This window comes from Myiozetetes cayanensis, unplaced genomic scaffold, assembly GCF_022539395.1.
Source record: "Myiozetetes cayanensis isolate MyiCay16 unplaced genomic scaffold, myiCay2020 scf3, whole genome shotgun sequence".
NCBI classification, from domain to species: domain Eukaryota; kingdom Metazoa; phylum Chordata; class Aves; order Passeriformes; family Tyrannidae; genus Myiozetetes; species Myiozetetes cayanensis.
The window spans coordinates 11,642,548-11,660,608 of NW_026087521.1; the positions used below are offsets into that span (position 1 = coordinate 11,642,548).

General features: G+C 38.1%; 1 protein-coding gene across 16 annotated transcripts in view; it reads left to right on the forward strand.

Annotated features, from left to right (window-relative positions):
- Positions 1-18,061, forward strand: part of MAGI2 (membrane associated guanylate kinase, WW and PDZ domain containing 2) — a 719,386-nt gene that overhangs the window by 681,425 nt on the left and 19,900 nt on the right. For all 16 annotated transcript variants that reach the window (XM_050324405.1, XM_050324392.1, XM_050324403.1 and 13 more), the window contains one exon: positions 15,788-15,926. In XM_050324405.1, coding sequence (XP_050180362.1) covers positions 15,788-15,926 — 139 coding nt within the window. The remainder of the gene's footprint in view (positions 1-15,787; positions 15,927-18,061) is intronic.

Sequence of the window (18,061 nt, forward strand, 5' to 3'; positions counted from 1 at the left end):
ATTGTCGTTACCTGTAGAGCATTTAGATGTAATAAGTAAACATATTTCACAAATAACATTTTGTTTTCAGTTATGGCCAGCAAAAGTCCTGATAAAGACACATTCACATTGATATTAAGCTCCCTATTTTACAGAAATAGAATAATATAAATTAACTTAAAGTAATAGAGCTCCATCTATACTAGTGGGTTTATAGAATGGTATAATTGAAGCAATGTTATCTCTAACTGAAGACAACTCCAGGTAGGCAAGTCAAAGTCTGCATGTTTACTCTGTTAGTGGACACTGCAAAACTGCAGTAATGGGATGAGCCCAACAGCTATATTCCAGTTGGACACATGTTAAAAAATCTGAAAGTCTTTCAGCACACATTCAAAAGGTTCTGAGGTCTAAATACATGTAAATATATTGAGTGTTACAGATGCAGAGTATGAATTTAAAGAAGTAAAAGCTATATGATTATAGCTATAGCTATGATATATGTAAATAAAGAACCAGAACAGAACTATCTCTTGTAAAAGAAAATAGAGTAGATACATTACTGAGTAAGGTAAGTATGAAATAAGTACAATATACCAATAATAGGAGCAAAAAAAATTGAACAAAAAGGCAATGATGAAACAACATGAAGAAAGTGACATCAAAATTGGGGCATCCTTCTGAGAATTTCAGTTTGATCTTCAGGCTTTTATGAACTCCCGTGAGGCTTATGAGCAGCTTAGAGAACAGATTCATGGAATAAGCCCTGGAAGTGATAGTCTTCCACTGACCCTGCCAAAACTGTCTGGATTTGTAAAAACTGATAAAAGGGGGAAAAAGGTTTAATGAAATTTGTTATTGCATCACCATTTCCATCATAAGTTCTGGTCTCCCTTCCCATTGGGAATTGCATGCTAGGCACTTTGTGGTATTTTTGGAAACAAATCCACCAAGAACCTTTCCATTTTAGGATTACAAGATCTAAAATAGTCTTTAATTGCTCTTCATGACAGATGGAGCTTTGTACTTTGATTTTCTGTGGAATTGTTCTGGGAACTAGAAAGGTAGAAGAGTAGTGAGTTGATGTCATACAGAGTTCATCAGTCTTATCAGCATATTGCTCTTCTACAAGGATCCCTTTTGTCAGTCTACATAGACACTTCAGTTAAAATTAACAAAGTTCAACAAATTATTCCTTAAAAACAGTTTTAAAACATTCACAGGCTTATTACACTGTTCATAGTCATGGCACTTTCATGTGCACTGAGACTTTATTTGGGTCCATAGACTCTGCAGAAAGTCCAAGCATGCATCCTAGCTGAACTTGGATTCATCTCTCACTAGATATGGAAAGGAAATGCCCATCAAAGGACCCAGAAATCTACAGGAAAGAGTGTTTCTTCACATATGTCCTCTGCCTGAATGGCTGGTAAACTATTCTCAACCAGTGTTGGAGAGCCACAGCCATAACTGTGTAGCTTCGTATAAAATCATATGTCAGGTCATATACCACAATTAAATTTGGCAAGATTTTACTGCAATTCATGAATAAGACATATGGAGATTGCTCATAGAAGACTGTAAGGGAGAACCTCATCACTACACTGGAAGTAAATACAGACCCCTCTTAATTCTGACAGAAGAGCAGAGTAGGCTCCAGTGGTGAATTCTGAAAAGCCTACCCATGTCTGTGCTCCATAAGACGAGAATGTATTAAAAGAACCACAAAAAACATTTGGAGAATTACTAGTGTCTTTGGTATCTTATCTTGAACTGGCAGAGGCCTGAGCACACCAGGATTCCATTTCTCAAGCAAACCTAACATCACAGGAAAAAAACTGGAAATAGCTGGTGATGGCAATATTAAAAAAATGAACTTGCAAGGCCTAGTCTCAGAGTAGGGCAAGAATATGCCACACACACTCTCAGTCACAGTCATTCTGAGTTGAATCGGTCACCAGAGACAAGGGGCATAACACAGGCAACGTGGAGCACAGTCCCCATAGCCTTTGAAGATTTAGACACTACTGGCAACAGTTTTACAGGTCAATTTAGATAAGGTACATGATAACTTTTTTTTTCCTCATATTGAGGACAATGATTGGCAGAGCTCTGCTTGCAGATCTCTATCCCTTCCTGTCTTAGAGATGGGGAAACTACTGACTGCTCTCAGGAGAATTGTTAAGCATGGTCGTAGTGTTTGTTAGACGTAAGATTTAATCAACAGATCTCTTCTTGCCTTGAATGATATCTCCTGCAGCCAGCATGTTTATTGAAACCAGTGTCAAACAAAGAGCCTGTGACTGAGGGCTGCAAAGCTACAGAGTAACGTGAAATTCTTGAAGAATAAGGGAGAAATATGCTGTTTTGTACACAGTGTGCATCTGTGTCATTTTGTCACTTTGTGAGTTACATCCTTTTTTTTCACATCTTCCACAAAAGTCATACATCTCATCTCTGACATTTCTGGTTTCACTGTCTTGTCAGCTCATTTTTCTCAATCCACATACACCAGTTAGCCCTATCTCCAGTTTCTTCATATCTCCTTGTGCTACATTATTTTTCTGTTGTAGATTTTTCTTGTATACCTGCAGAACAGTCATCTGAAATATAAGCACAGCAGAATTTTATATCTATCATAGTTTGTAGTCCTGCTTTGACTCTTCAGTCCTTTTTCCTGTTTGTTGCTTTTCCTATGGTCTGGAGCCCTCTTTTTGTTTCAGTTGTACACAGTTGGAGATAAAAACAGGCACAAGGGACAAGAAGCTCCTACAGTGTCAAGTATGAGCTTCTGTGTTACTACATAGGAATCTGTGTGGCCTTGCTTGGTCTGTTCCATGTTGCCAAATAAACAGCACAGTGATGCTCACAACAGTAACCAACCTGTGCTGTGGACATGTTCATGGCATTCTGCAAACTAGCAGAATGTATTTCATAATTTCCCTTAATAACAGAATTCACACCTACCTTATTTGTGGTTATTCAGAAACCTTCACCCACCTACACCAAGAATTATTCCTACCAAAAAGGGAGAAATCAGTATTCAAGAGCCAAGGCTAAAAAAATGCAGGCAGACAAGAGGGAGTATGTCTCTTATTTATAATGAAACAGAACTTAAGTTTCAAGTCATGGAGGATATAAGTATTGCATTTGAAAAACTGTTGTCAAAATCCATGTATGAGCAATCAACAGCATTCAAAACTGACATTTTCCTCTTTGTATGTGTCCTAAATCAGGTTTACAATGAGAGGGACAGAGCTACCTATGAAACTCATAATCTGATAATAAAGGTCTCTCGTGCCACAGGAGACATAATTTTAAGTCCCAGGCTTCTAAGAAGTAGGGTGCCACGTAGCAGCTAGCTGTTGCTAACTTATGTCTCCCAGAATAAATTAATTAGCATTAAGACTCTTCAGGCTTCTCAAAGGAGTAGGTAGTATGTGGGCATCCAGGCTCTGTAAATGCTGTATAACAGTGGAGTATAACAAGGTAATATAAACCTGTCTCCCTGAAGCATGACACTCCCAAACATCTTAAGTCAGGCACAGAAATCACTTGAGTTTCTTCTGGGTTCTGTGGACAGATAGTCAGAGATGAGTTATGTCCCTACAGCATTTGTAATGTCTTTTATACAACACAAAACAGAATTCTCTCTCTTTTGTTTTCATTTTTTTCATTTCTTTTCCATTTCAGCCTTCTTGATTGCTTGTTGTTGCACACATTTATTTTAGTGTTCATCTAGTCATTTTATCACTGTATCTGTTTTTAGCAGTCCTTGATTTTGAGGTTTTTAAAAGATCTGTCTTCTGTTTCCACCAATTAAGGAATCATTCTGTGTCTGAGCTGTCTAATACAGCTTCCATAGACACTTCTTTAAAATCCATGTCAACATGTATAAAGTATCCCCATTGTTTTTTGAATGTTTTGTGGGTTTTTTGTAGATGTTGTCTTGCATCTCAGAGAAGACGAAATCCAAGCAGAAGTGGCTGGGATGCCACATACTGGTCTGTGAGATTCCCATTGCATGGCCAAATTTTGTACCAGAAACCACATTCAGTTCCTGTAGTTTCACACACTACGTACCTTCTGTCCTCACATTATTGTTGTATTAATTCAATCCCTCCAAAATAGAGTCTTTGTTTTTTGCCCTATTGCTAAAGGAAATGGGTGAATATGAAAAAACACTGATTATCAACAGGACTGATTGTTTCCTGCCAGTGACCATCAAATAAAAGCTCAAAAAGAAGAAGAACGTTTTCTTACTCTACAGTAAACACAAATCTTTAAGAGCATGTTGCTGTGCAGACCCCACAATTTGAACTGGCTCCTCACTGGTGTAGATCCTCTAATAGATTTCTTGTTAATGAAGAACAGAACATCTGTTTGGGATGTAGGTTATTTCCTACAGTCTGAAGTGAAAAAGAGCTAAGGTGTCAGTAAGTACCATTATCAGGAACTAGCTCATCTCAGCTTGACGGTGATTAGAGCAAAGCATTAAAAATAGGAGAGTCAGAGTAGTCACACAGTGGAGAGAGAGTGGGTGACAGATACAGACATTTCTATATACAATTAAGAAAGTTGCAGCAAGGAAATGGGAAGAATGCAAGAATAGTTTGATCAGTCATCACCTTTTTACAAACATTTAGGGCAGCCACAGTATCCAAAAGTGAACTAAGGATTTACCAGTTTAATCCTTAATTTTTGCTACAGCGAACTTTGGAATCCTATTTTGAATTGGAAAGAAAGCATAAGACTGACATATGCTGCTGAGTGAATCTCCAGATTCTCCAGGCCCTAAAAGGCAGTGAAGTCTTATGTTCAGAATTTTGGAGAAAAGTGGTTATTTCTGTTGGAAAGCCTGTTGCAAGTTTACTCTAGTTACAGCAAAAATAAGGTGGGAGGAGCAGTGGGAGGTCCTAAGAGCCAGAAAGGTCTTCTCCAAGTGGTGTGCTGGGTGTAGTAGAGATTCAGCTGCTGAATACTTGGTGTGAGTGAGGGCCTGAGAAGGCTGACAGAAACCCCAGTGAAAAATCACTAATACTTGGATATGCCCACACATAAAGGACTGAAATATACTCCAGGAGCACTCCAGGAACATACAATGCTCCACCAGCCTTGATTTGACTAAGGTCTTGTGCACACATCTGGAAGACAAATGCCTACAGAGTGGCTCATGCCAGTTAAGTGGCCAATCTTTTCTACATAAGCGTCTCTCATTCTTAAAACCTGCAGCATACCTGGCTTACTTCATGCAGTAATATAAATCTTACCTTCATAGTAAGCATTCAGTGAATGTCAACACTGTCATTACAATGGAACAAAAAACACAAAGATATTCTTAGTCTCATCCACTTATTCTGTGATTTGTGATCCATCTGAGCAGTACAGGAAGATGTTAACTATGCTTTCCCACCAATTCTCATGTCCCTTTGGGGTAATCTCAGTCACACTTCAATTCCCTACTACATACATCACTGTCCAACCTCACTTGTAGTGAGGCTAGGTGTGATTGATCTGAACTCAGAGAATTCAGCTGGGATACTCAAGCATATGAGCTGGATGCCATCCTGTGGCAAGAGGAGCTTGATGCTGGGTTAGTGTAATTGGAAAAACTTGAGGAAGAATATATTGACATGCAGACATAAAGCTGATCAACATTCTACTGTCTGCACAACAAAGAAATGCAAAATGAGGTCCTCAGGGATACTGAATATATTTTGACAGTATAAACTTTAATAAATCAAGAGTGAATTAACTGTAGGTGAACTATTATTCAGCATTTATATAAAAAGCTATGTACATCTTTTAGAATTTGTTTGCAGAAAGGCAAGAAGTATTCTTCTCACACACATAATTAGCACCATTCTTGAAAAAATGTATTCAGTTTGATGCATTCAAAGCATCTTTGTAACTCTATGCCTAGCAGCAAAATCCTTCAAGCCAGCTATGCAAAAGAACAAGTTAATAATCTGATACAAATAATTTAGTATTAAATTTAAAGACTAAACTACTTAGTTGGCAGGCAAGCATCATATTTAAATCTAGAGTTTATGGAATATTTATAAAGGCTTTCAGGTCTAAAAAGTTAATTAACACTAACTTAAAAAATTAAGAATCAAGAGTATTAGAAAAAAATGAACACACCATATGATGCTGCTCTGATTACTGAAATGCTTTGTCTGGCAACAGGAACAACAGAGGCAACTTCTCTTCTGTGTTTTCCCCAACCCACAACAAGTGGAAACTGGGAGAGGTCACCTCTGAAGGTAAAAGGGTACAGATATGAGGCCCATTCCTATGGCCCACCAGCCCAATATCCTCACCCCAACAAGGACACATAGAGGATGCTTAGGAAAGGAATGAAATGATTAGGACAAGTATGAAATGATTCTTCACTGTGTAAATGTCCAAGCCACTGGCAATCAGCAGCTTATAGAATTTCTGTGTTAGAACTCACAGTTAGTGTCTAGGGCTATTTTTTAACCATTTATTTCAATTTATTCATGCTTTGGACATTCCTGATATACTATGTCAATGGATTTCAAGTCTAAATACCTGCATTTTTTGGAAAAAAACTCCTTTTTTTTTTGTTTGTATTTACAACATAATAATCATACTTCATCATTCTCCATATTATTCTATTGACCTATATCATATCCACTTTTTCCCAGTGAAGTTTATCAGTCTGTTTCATCTTGCCTCATAAGCTGTTCTTTACGCCTGACCAGCCTCATTGGTCTCCTTCAAACCATTTCCCAATCTATCACATTCATTTGGAGGTGGAAGCACTGGAACAATCTGCAGTTTTCAAGATATTGGTGCTCCTAAATGACACAATGATGGCTTCTTCTTTATTCTCCATTCTCCCCATAACAGTTAATATTCTGTTTGCTTTTTTGACTGTGCTGACATTTTCAGCAAGGTATAATTACAAGGACTATGGAATCTGTCACTTCAGGGGTAATGGCTCTTAGAGCAATGGTGTATGTGATTTTCCACGTGTACTGTACTTAGTGCTTAGCACTTGGCACCACTGAATGTCACATGCTGCTTTAGCACACAGGATCGTGCTATCTTTTTAGAGGTTTTAAGTTTAAATTTTACAATCCTGCATGGTAATGTGTTGCCTGCAAATCTCCTCACCCCAATCTTGAACCTCTTCACACTTACAAGTATGCTGAACAGAATAATCACTATGGTAAAATCTTTTGATTGTGAAAATTGGCCACTTATTTAAAGCTTTTTCTTTCCTAGAGTTTAATCTCCTACCTAGGAGATTCTGTTCTTTTTCATCCCACAGCAGAGCCTTTACTGAAAGTTTTACTATTAAAAGCTTTCTGAAAATGTCAGTCTACTAACCAGATCACATTTATCTCTATAGTCATTGAGAGCTCCAGTGACCTGCAACAGATCTGTGAAGAATGGCTTCCCTCTACAATAGCCACTACACTGACCCTTCCCCACTATATCATCATTATCCATGTGCCAGCTAACCCTCACCATCCTTATTGCTTCCTTCCATCTGCTCAATTGAACATGAGACTCACTTGGTTACATTCCAAGACCGTTCTTAAAGACTGGTGTCACACTTGCCACTTCTCATTGCTCTGCAATTCAGAAATTTACTTATTTAAGCAGTAGATTATATTCTATATCCACTAGTTCAGAAGCTTCATATCCAAATTCCTTTACAATTGAGGATAAAAGTCATCTGCTTCTGGAGGTCTCTTACTATCCATTTCATCAGTCTATTATAAAAATCTTTGCCCCTGCCCTTGGAGTCAGTTCCTCATTCACCCCTGTGGTGAGCAGACCCTGTGCAGCAGTTTTGCTGCCCTCCTCTTTAGTGAAGATTGATGCAAAAAGTTAATCTGTTTTCTGCAGTCTTTTCTACCCTGTGCCCAAACTATGTTTTGAGATCTGACAGGCTCCATGCAACATTTCAGCATTTTTCCTCCTCAAAATCTTTTTGTGGTTTTACCTTTAACTTCTCAGAGTTAACAGAGTTAACTTTTCTGTTTTGCTGCTTGGATGCAACTTTGGATGATGCAATCTCCATGCCCAGGCTTCTATGTAGCATCTATAAAATCAGCTTTTCAAATCTTGATTTTGCTTTGCTTTTCCCTGACAGAACCTGCCCGACACCATCAAGAAAACACCAGAAATTTTTCTTCTTCCTTTTTTCACAGTATCTGCTGGTTCCCATCCATGATTGTAGTGGTGACCTACATGTTATTAATATTAGATTATGTTACACTGAGGAATCCCATTTCTATTTTTAAAAAGTAATAGTGTATCAATTAAATCCAATGGGGTAATGTATTTTCCTTTTATCTTTCACATCTTTATTTCACATATACATGGATTATTTTGCAGCAATGCTGTGGAAGGCATCAAGTTTTCTGTAGTACCAGAAGTCCACTTTGCTGTCTTGTTAGCCACCCACAACAAACTCCATTTCTCTCTCTTGCTCTCACTATTCTCTACAGACACTCAGTCATGTACATTTTCCGCTTTTCAAGCTCTCTTTCTCAAATAGCATATCTAACGTTTCTCCCTCTCTCAGGAAAAGGTGAAAAAGTGAAAAGAAAAAAGCTAGAGCACCTGCTGAGGAGCAGTGCAAAGGCCATTTCTTGCTCTGCACCATGTCCTGTGGCCCCTCCTTCCCCTTCTTTTGGGCAGGAGGCAACAGCAGTAACAAAGGGCTCAGCATTTCCAGGGGTAAGAAGCCACAGCTGCTTAAAGAGCTGGTTGACCACAGAAAAAAAAAAAAAAAAGAGTTTGTCACTCTAAACCTTCGTGGATAGTTAGTTCAAAAGTGGCGTGGGACACATTATTGTAATTCCTCCAAAGAGAAATGCCATTCCTACTGAGACATCCAAGCTCACATACCTAAAGTGCGCTGGAGGGAGTCCAAGATTAACAATACCCCATAGCTTTGCCAGGCTACATCTTACACTTGGGATTTCCAGGCAATACAGATTCTCTGCTGTGAGGAAATTTGCACAGCAGACATCCAGCCTGTGCCTAACTCCAGGCAACAATATTAGGGCTTGACAGTACTTGGAAATTCACCAAAATAGGTATTCTGGAGTTGCTATTTGGTCTCCAAGTACAAACAATATTTCAGCCTTTTGGAGTCATTAACAATAACAACAGCAACAAATAGTCTGTAAAAAATGTTTATGTTATAAAAATAGAATGCCCATATAAAAAGAATTAAGTGTAATTAGTGTCTTTCCTGAGGTTTAATTATAAAATACATTAATAAATTGACAACTAACAGTGCTCTCCATACAAATCATTTGAGGCTGCTTTTATCATTAGATTTAATATAGAATGAAAATGTGCATACACAATTAATTTAATTTCATGCAACTGGGAACTATACACCTGCTTAGAGACTGTTCCTCATGCACTGACGGAGACAAACATACACAAGGCTATCTTCTGTAGTTTAAAAGCACAGTCAAGCAAGGAAAAACCTCTTTACTACATTAAAGCTAAATGTGTTTCTTTCTGGTTTACCCTGCTTCTAAAACTCTGTTTGTATGTATGGTTGCTTTGTTTAACAAGGCCGGTAATAATTACTATAAAATATGGTCAGAACAAAGGCTCTGCATAAAAACTCATGTGTACTAGAGGCAATTTATTCTAATGATTTGGAGAAGCTTTGCAATTTTCTTACTAATTAACCTATCAATAGCAATGTCACTTAAACATTCCTTAGGAATATTATCTTCTCATTATTGCCAGAAAACATGCTGCCCAATTTTATAGCTCAGTTGTTCTTACGCATGGATGGAGTGTCTGAATTAACTTGAAGTGAAACAGGTTTTTTTTAAGAAATCTTTCCCATACACACAAACTACTTTCATAATTACATTTCAATCATTAATATTCAAATTTCAAAGCATTAAGGGGGTGAAGTATTCTGTGTTTACTTTGTGCTTGCACATTGTAAGAATATAGTAGAGGAGAATTCTCTTTACTGAAGGGCACTGGATAGGAGGAGAACCAGTGGGTTTGGGTAGGCCAAAACAGCATGGAAATTCAACAAGGGTCATATTCTTTAGGAAGAAAGAAACACAATGCAAAATCAGTGTGTGTAAAATTTCCAGATTCAAAGCAGCAAAGAGCATGTTTCTTCAGCATAAATACCACTCAGGCAGCAGCCATGCAAGCTTCCCAGCCTGTCTTGCCAATGTCCTTCAACCTTTAGCTGGCAAGAACATCTGGAGGATGTGGAGGCTGATCACTCCTGTGTTGTAGTCTTTGCTGAATACTGCCAGGAAGGTTACAGATCAGAGCTGATGCCAGTTTGGGGAGTGTCCATGAATGCAGGGCCTGCCTGTTGGGAGCGGGAACGGGTCCATCCGTCTGTTTTGCATGACCGGCCACCAAACAGCTGCCAGCCTTGCCAAGGGCTCATCTCAGCTCCACACACGGATCCCGTGCTATGACACCTTCAAATTAAATTTTATTGCAAAGAGCTGAAGGCAGTCAGTGGCTTTGTGAGATTAAAATACTCCAACTCCAGGGCATTGCTCTCAAATGCTTTCCCTGCTGTTTGAGGGTTTAAGCCTTGCTGATTAGGATGCATGTGTCCTCTCAGGCTGTTATGCAGAAGATATATACAAATGGCATGGGAGCTGAAAGTATTTTCATAGGGACAGCTAACTCTCCAGATTTGGGGAATTGTTTTTTCTGTTAATTTCTTAACAAAAATGAAATCAAAAAGTGTAATCTGACCAAAGACCTAAATGCCATGCAAAGCAATAATGTTGCTCTGATGAAGTTTATCTTTTAAAATGTTCTGATGTTTCATCTGAAAAGCTTTATATGTCCACAGAAGGCAGCTTGCTGAAATGCCTATTAAAAATATTGGTCTGATATTCAAATGTGTCACTTTCCACAAAAGGAGATAATGCCACAGGGTTGTACCCAATAATAAGATTTAAACTTTCAAAGTTTGATGCTGCAACACCTGTTATGTGGCTGCTGTCCCACTAGGTGAAGAGTGAAGATTAAATGTGTCAGAACTATAGCCAAGCAGTCTGCAAAGAAGGTATAAAAGGTGACGAGAGAACATAAATATATTTAAAGAAACATGAAGAACTAGAAAAAAAAGAGGTCCATTGCTTGCTGAGAACATGCAGATGGCTAAAATACTGATTGCTTTCTTTTTATTAGTCTCCATTGAGATGTTCTGAAGAAACATAAACAAAGAGAGTTTGGTATAAATTGGAATAGGGAGGAAACTGTTTAAAGCACACTTAGATTCAAGTTCTTAGAACTTGCTGATGTTAGTGTATGCTCAATGACTAAGTGAAAACAGTTTATAGACTATTAGTAATTACGTCCAAGAATTCATGGGGGTTAAAGAAAGTTAGAAGCAGACTAAAGAAAGTGAAACATATTCCCTATTTTTAAAGTCAAATAATAGAGAAAAGTGCCTTTAACTTTCATTCTCAGAAATAATCTTTGACAAATTTTAAACAATGTTGGTAAAGTCCATCACATGTGAATTGTGGAAAGCTAATCTTGTCACACCTCTCTAATTTCCCTTTCTTATGTCTGATTTTCATTCTTATTTCTTTGTGAAGACAGGGGGAGGAGAATGTACAGTCTTCTTTTCACTTTTTAGCACCACCTTCTATGAAATTCACAGAAAAAGGATGAGGAGAAAGGTTTTAGGTGAAACCCCTGTAAAGTGATTACTGAAAATAATCCCTCTCAAAGGCTGCTTTGAATGTTTTGCTCCTGAATAGTAATTACAAGTGTAAAATTTCAAGTGTGCTTCTGAGGGTTTAGGATGAAACCAACTCGGTTCAATATATCATTAATAATTGGAGACCCATTGCTAAGTAATAAAATAAAATTTGCTGATGCCAAGATATCACTATTCATAGAGAGTTTAAAAGGACTTAGTGGAACTGACTTAGATTCAAAATGAAAATTTCATACTAAATCAGTCAATCTGATAAAATTCACTGAGGTGCACTGTGCTCAGTTTAGGGCAGAGAAATCAATGTAAAATAGGGGATAACTGCCTAGACCATACTGTAGGGGATAATCTCAGAATCCAAACTGACTGTGAGTTGCAAATCTGATGTTACAAAAAGGCAAGGGACTCATTTTGGGAACCTTGTTAGTAAGTGTGTCTTCCCCTTGGGAAGAATGTTATCATTTTGATCTATTGTGCTTACCCCCCCCCTTTGTAATATCTCCAGTTTGGAGTCTGTGGACAGACTTGGAAGGGTCTGGAAGAGAACTACTGAGAAATCCCATGTGTGGTATAAACTGCAGGAATCAACTTCTGATCCTAAAAAGAGCAATGAGGATCCCATATAACAGGCACTGTTGGTTTTGGACCTGATTTTATGCTTGTCATTACCTCTGTCCTCATCTTGGTGGATCTTCAGTTTGGGGGCCTAACTAAACTGCTCTTAAACAATCACTGCATTTAAAAAAGACAGAAATAGCCCAACAAATCTAAAAATTACTTCCACAATAGAGAAGATGAGAAAGCAAGAACATTTGAATGCCTGGACAGAGAAAAAGCATACATCATGGTTTCCTCCCATATCAGTCGTAAGAGAATCTACATCATGAAGGGATAGGAAGGGGAGGTTATAAATGTTTAATTGAAGAAAAAAGAAAAAGAAAAAACCAAAACCATAAACCAAACAAGAATAGGAATTTGTACCTTACTGGCACATGGGGAACCACTCCTCAGTCAAGGTTTTCCTTTTGTATGAATTTCCCAGATATGAGTGTAAAGTCTAATTGAAGCTTTTCTTGGGTAAGAGTGTTGGCAACTTTTCCTTGTTGTTTTCCTTATCTAATCAGAGCTGGGCTTGTTCTGCAAAGGTAGTACAGTTCAGCTGTACATGAGTCAGCCACCAGACACAAAATCATGGAACACTATTAGCCCACTGCTCTTACAGCTATTCATTATACCTCTGGTCTCACGCTTTCTGATGTAAATTTTAGAGCACCTAATATTTCCAAACTTGTTTCTCTCACCTCCTTCAGTCACATAACCAAGATGCTGGACTTTTCTAAACTTTCCCAAGTTATTTGCACATAATATTTTATAATAAAAGGAAATACCAAAACAGCTACAATACTTTATAATAAAAGAAAATATCAAATCAGCAACATGCTGTCTACAGAGAAAAAAATATTCTAATTCAAAAAATACAGAAAAGGTTACATTAATACAAGATGGTTGCTGCATAGTGACCAATAAAAACAAAAGAAAGGCAAAGAGCAAGGAAAAAACATGACATTAACTTAACCTTTTTACGTATTAAACTGTATTAAAATCTTTCTGTCTTTTTGCTCTGGAGTGCAGAGAATTTTATTTGAAGGACTGTACGTTCTCTAGGCAGCTTCCAGTACTCATTTTAAAAGCTATTTGTCAAGGAGTGTTAAAAACACCTCTTTCATTTGCTCTAATCTGTCACTTATCTCAAAACATGCTAACAAGAATATTTTAAATACCTTCTGCAAAATACGTTCTATTCAGGCAATGTGACACAAAAAGCCTGTGTCTTTAAGCCTGTGAGTTTACAGGATTTCCGCTGAGTTCAATTGTTTCATGACATTTAGAAACAGGTTTTCCCAGACTGGTTGTATTTTCTATGTCTTTGGCCTGACTAGTGTCCTTGTGGGGATTTCTGTCTGTGTTGTGGAAGTGGTAACATAGATTTTCTATTTTTGCTCTGAGTTTGTGCACCAACTACATTCTATCAAACGCTCCAAAAGTCAGGATGATGCAGAGACCTGCATGGCCAGACCTGGGGGAGATCTCGCCATGATCCAGGGAGCACCTTTTCTGCACATCACTGTGCAGAACTGGAGGCTGTCAGGAATATTTCAAGTTGTGCACTATGTGGTACAACCAAATACATTTTTCCTAGCAGAGAAAATCCACTAAGGAAGAAATTTGCACTGCAAAAATAAGGCATTCCTGCACAAAAATATCCTGATTTTTTCCTTCACTGTTCATTCTGCAGTGTTTATAAAGTAATAGCAAGGCTAAGATGTTTTATTTTGATCAATGGCTTTTTGGTTAAGCAAGGTACCAGCATAGATTGCTTGCAGGATCCTGGGAGAGTTCCTAAATCAAATTGCAGCTTCTGTTGACAAAGTATGAGCTCCTATTGAGAAACACTGCTTTTAGTAGCATTCTTTCTGTCTCTGAACAAAAGTAGGGACTGGATAACTTCTTGACATCCCTTTCAGTTATCTTTGATGCCAGGTGTCTTGTTGACATTTCATATAGTGCACATTTATTTGGTAAATACTATATTTCAAACTCAGGAAGGAAGGCCTCTGAAGGATTATACTTTTAGCTGACAGAAGTACAATAGTAGCAAAGAAAACATACAAAACAGAAAACATTTCAGCATCTAAGGTCGGCTAAGAGCTGGTTTTGTTAAGACAGTCTTATAAGAGGAAAAGGAAGTGCCCATCATCTTGAAATAATCTCCTTAAAACTGTCTCTAGGATATGTAGGCACTGTTGTTTTAGTGTAGTGGAAACACACTGTGAGGACACCACAGGTGCACATTGAGGCAGGTGTGATCCTGCTGAACAGATGTGTTCCTCTGCCACTGATAAAGGAGCTTGCTAAACCCACTCAACTGAGACCCTCATGCACCCCCTCTTGGCTGCCCATCACCTAGACCCACACCTCTACCAGCACCAGGAGATCTTCCTTCTGGCCTTCACCAGGGTCACTCCTCCCGTGGGACTGGGAGGCTTCTGCAAAACATGAGCTCCAAAGGCTGTGGTGCTGCTAACATGAGGCTCTCATGTCACCTCACCATGTTCCTTGTTTAACTTTCTCGAAGTGAATAGGCAGCTGTGGCATCACAACACTGAACAAGCAGTAGAGCTCCTGCTCCCTACATATGCTGACTGCTGCACTCACCAGGCACAGCAGAAAGGAACTGCTCCCCTGCACAGGGAGAAGGTTTCTAGTGTCATAAGCCAGACAAAACCAAAACATGCAGGTTGGAGGAAAAGTTGGGAGGGAAACTGTGGTGCATGGGAGGCACAGACATCCGTGCCACATTTTACTGCTGTAGAAAGAGAGGCAGAAGAATTATAATGAAGCTAACTCTGACTAGAGATGAGTGGCAGAAATCATAATCAGAGCCCTGGAGTTGGCTGCTCTAACTAGGCAGCTCAGCCACAGGCTGTGCTTACTCCCAGCAAAATACATCTGTGGTTTAAATAGTTCAAAGCATGCTCTTTGAACTCCAGCAAACCTGCATTTCCTGTGCCATAGCACTAACCTTTCTTTGTTTACAAGTGTGCTTCATAACAACTCTTATTTTGGTGTGAAACTTTACTAGCAAGATTTGGATATTCAAATGATGGAAGTTTGTATTTGTGCTTTGAACCTCTCTTTTTTCAACAAGTTAAGTGCAACAAAGTCCTTCTCAGGTTCACACAACACTGCAATTTAAGGTGTAGCAAAGACAGTGTTCCAGTGATTCCAACATATTAAACAATTCAACAAAAACCTCTTACATGTAAAAGATGTGAGGCAAGTTACAAAGGCATTACACTGATTTCAGTAGAACACAAGCAGCATTTGATTTACCATATTCAGAATCCACTTTGGAGGTTATTTGATCTGCCAGTAATATCCCTCAGACAGACAGGAACAAATTTACCTTGATGTGTCTGTCTGTCATTCAGGTAACCTGTGATCCATCGAATATGTCTCTTTCTGAAATGCTCATTTTACTGCAATTCTGTCTGACTCAATATTCTTCTTACCTGACAGGTAGGAGATCAAATAATTGAAATCAATGGAGAAAGCACAAGGGACATGACACATGCCAGAGCAATAGAGCTAATCAAGTCTGGTGGCAGGAGAGTGCGACTGTTGTTGAAACGTGGGACAGGCCAGGTCCCAGAATATGGTGGGTTTTTATCTTTACATTTTTCTATGTGCATGAATCTATATAAATTAATTATATCGCTTTTGAGTTAAGTAGCAACTGAAGATATTTATATAGTATAATTTCATGGGGAATATTAAGTATGGGCTTAAGTGTTTACCTGAGTAGAGGTGGACTTACTCACATGTTTAAGTGTTTCCTTAGCCAAGGCCATATATGTGTGTACATCACTGTCACCTGCTGCCCTCCCGACCAGGCAAAGCCTTGTAAGATGTGCATTGGAGGAAGCACTTTGAGCCTTTTAGGGAACATCTCTGAGTGTGCTGGGAGTTGCTGATTTGTCCATAAACTCTCCTTTTCTTCCTTTATTGGTACTTCTCTGTGCATTTTGAACCACAGCAGATGATCTTATTGCCATGAAATTGAGGGGCTCAAGTCAAAACTCAAAATATTAACAAGAATTTACTGCTTTCTTTGACAACTTTACCAATTATATTACCTCTGACTATATAAATGGATGATCAAGCAGAAGTCAATTCTGAATTAAAAAGGGGACTTAGCTCATTGTGGTGAGAAAACACAAACCATTCTTCTCATATTTTGCTTCAGAGGGAGTTCAGGGACTTTTTTGAGTATTTAAAAAAGTGTAAGTCATTTAGACTATATAGAAACATTATTTCATAACTGCAATGACAAGAAGTAAAAATAAATTATCCAAAGGTAATTTCAAAGACAAAATCTCTTTTTAAAAACTGAAATCAGGGTTTACTCTAGAGTATGATGTGACAATGTCATATATTTGCATAAGTTCTATGACGTGCACCTCTGGGCCTTAAATCTCTCAGGAAAAGGTTACTTTTTTAATTAATAGCCCTTGACTTCTTTATGCTAGGTGGTCCAAAACTCTATTTAACTTTTTTAATGTTACTTTTGAAGTTCCAGCATCCTTTCCCATTAGAATCAGAAATTAGAGTAACATTTGAAAATGCAAAGTAATACTTAGGGTTAACTGTAGGTTCAGATCAGTGTTTGTTGCCAACATAAATTCATTATTTCTCCTCATTAAGTCAGCTCCACTGAAAGTCAGTGCTTTTCTGGCTGTCAGTACACATGGTAATTGCACCATTTTCTTCTCTAAACTAGACCTAATTCTGTGGCTAAGCCAATACCGAGGACAATGTAGGTATTTTTTCCATCTTTCAAGAGCTTCTGAATAAGGCCAGAAAGGATGGGCCATAGCCCATTCATCTGGTGATAAAATTAGTGAATTATATTTTTGGTGAGTAGAAACAAAGCCAAAGTAGCTTTTCTGATAAAATGATATTAAACATTTAATATCTGGAGTATAATCCTTTCAGACAGACCTCTAGGAGAAATTCAGATGACCTCCAAAACTGTTTTGTGGGGAGAGGTGGATGATTTTTGATGAAAGAACAAACAAGCATCCAGGACTGATAAAGTGATTAGTAATCCTTCTCAAACAGCAGAACCATTTACCAGCAGTTCTCCAGTTCCTCAGAAAACAATTTAATAGGTCCATGAGGCTGCTATGAGCAAAGAATCAATTGCAGTTCAGACCCATTCCAAATCTTTCTTAAAATCCCTGTTCTGAATGGCACTTAAACAAATCCAAAATTAATTTCCACTGTTTATATAATCTTATAAATCTGTACGTTATTCCAGAATCATTGGAAAGTTTATACAGATGTAAAAGAATTTCAGTGTAAATAGCATTGCTTTGGGAAAACAAATCTTCCAAAAGGTGTCAATGTACACAAAGTCTTCCTTTCCACAGAAGATCACAATAGAAAATGCATATAGAAATTCAGACACAGCTTTTAGTGCTAACAGAAAGAGACAAGGTGACTTCGCAAGATTGTTTAAAGCCAAGCCCACCATTTGAAAAGGCATTTGGAATACTTAGCATTAGTTGAGTAAAAATACTGAATACTGAAAAATAAAAATTGCTCCAAAGAAATGCTGTTTAATGAGACCATTTTCCTAGCTTACAGCTCTGAACGGGATAACTAACTAGCTGTGCTTGAAAGTTCTGTTGTCCTACTGCACTGAAAAAGTGTTCAGGAGTTACTTCAGATATTGAAGTCCTCCTTTGGTCATGTCTCAAAGCTATGAGAAATACTCTAAGAACAAGGTGC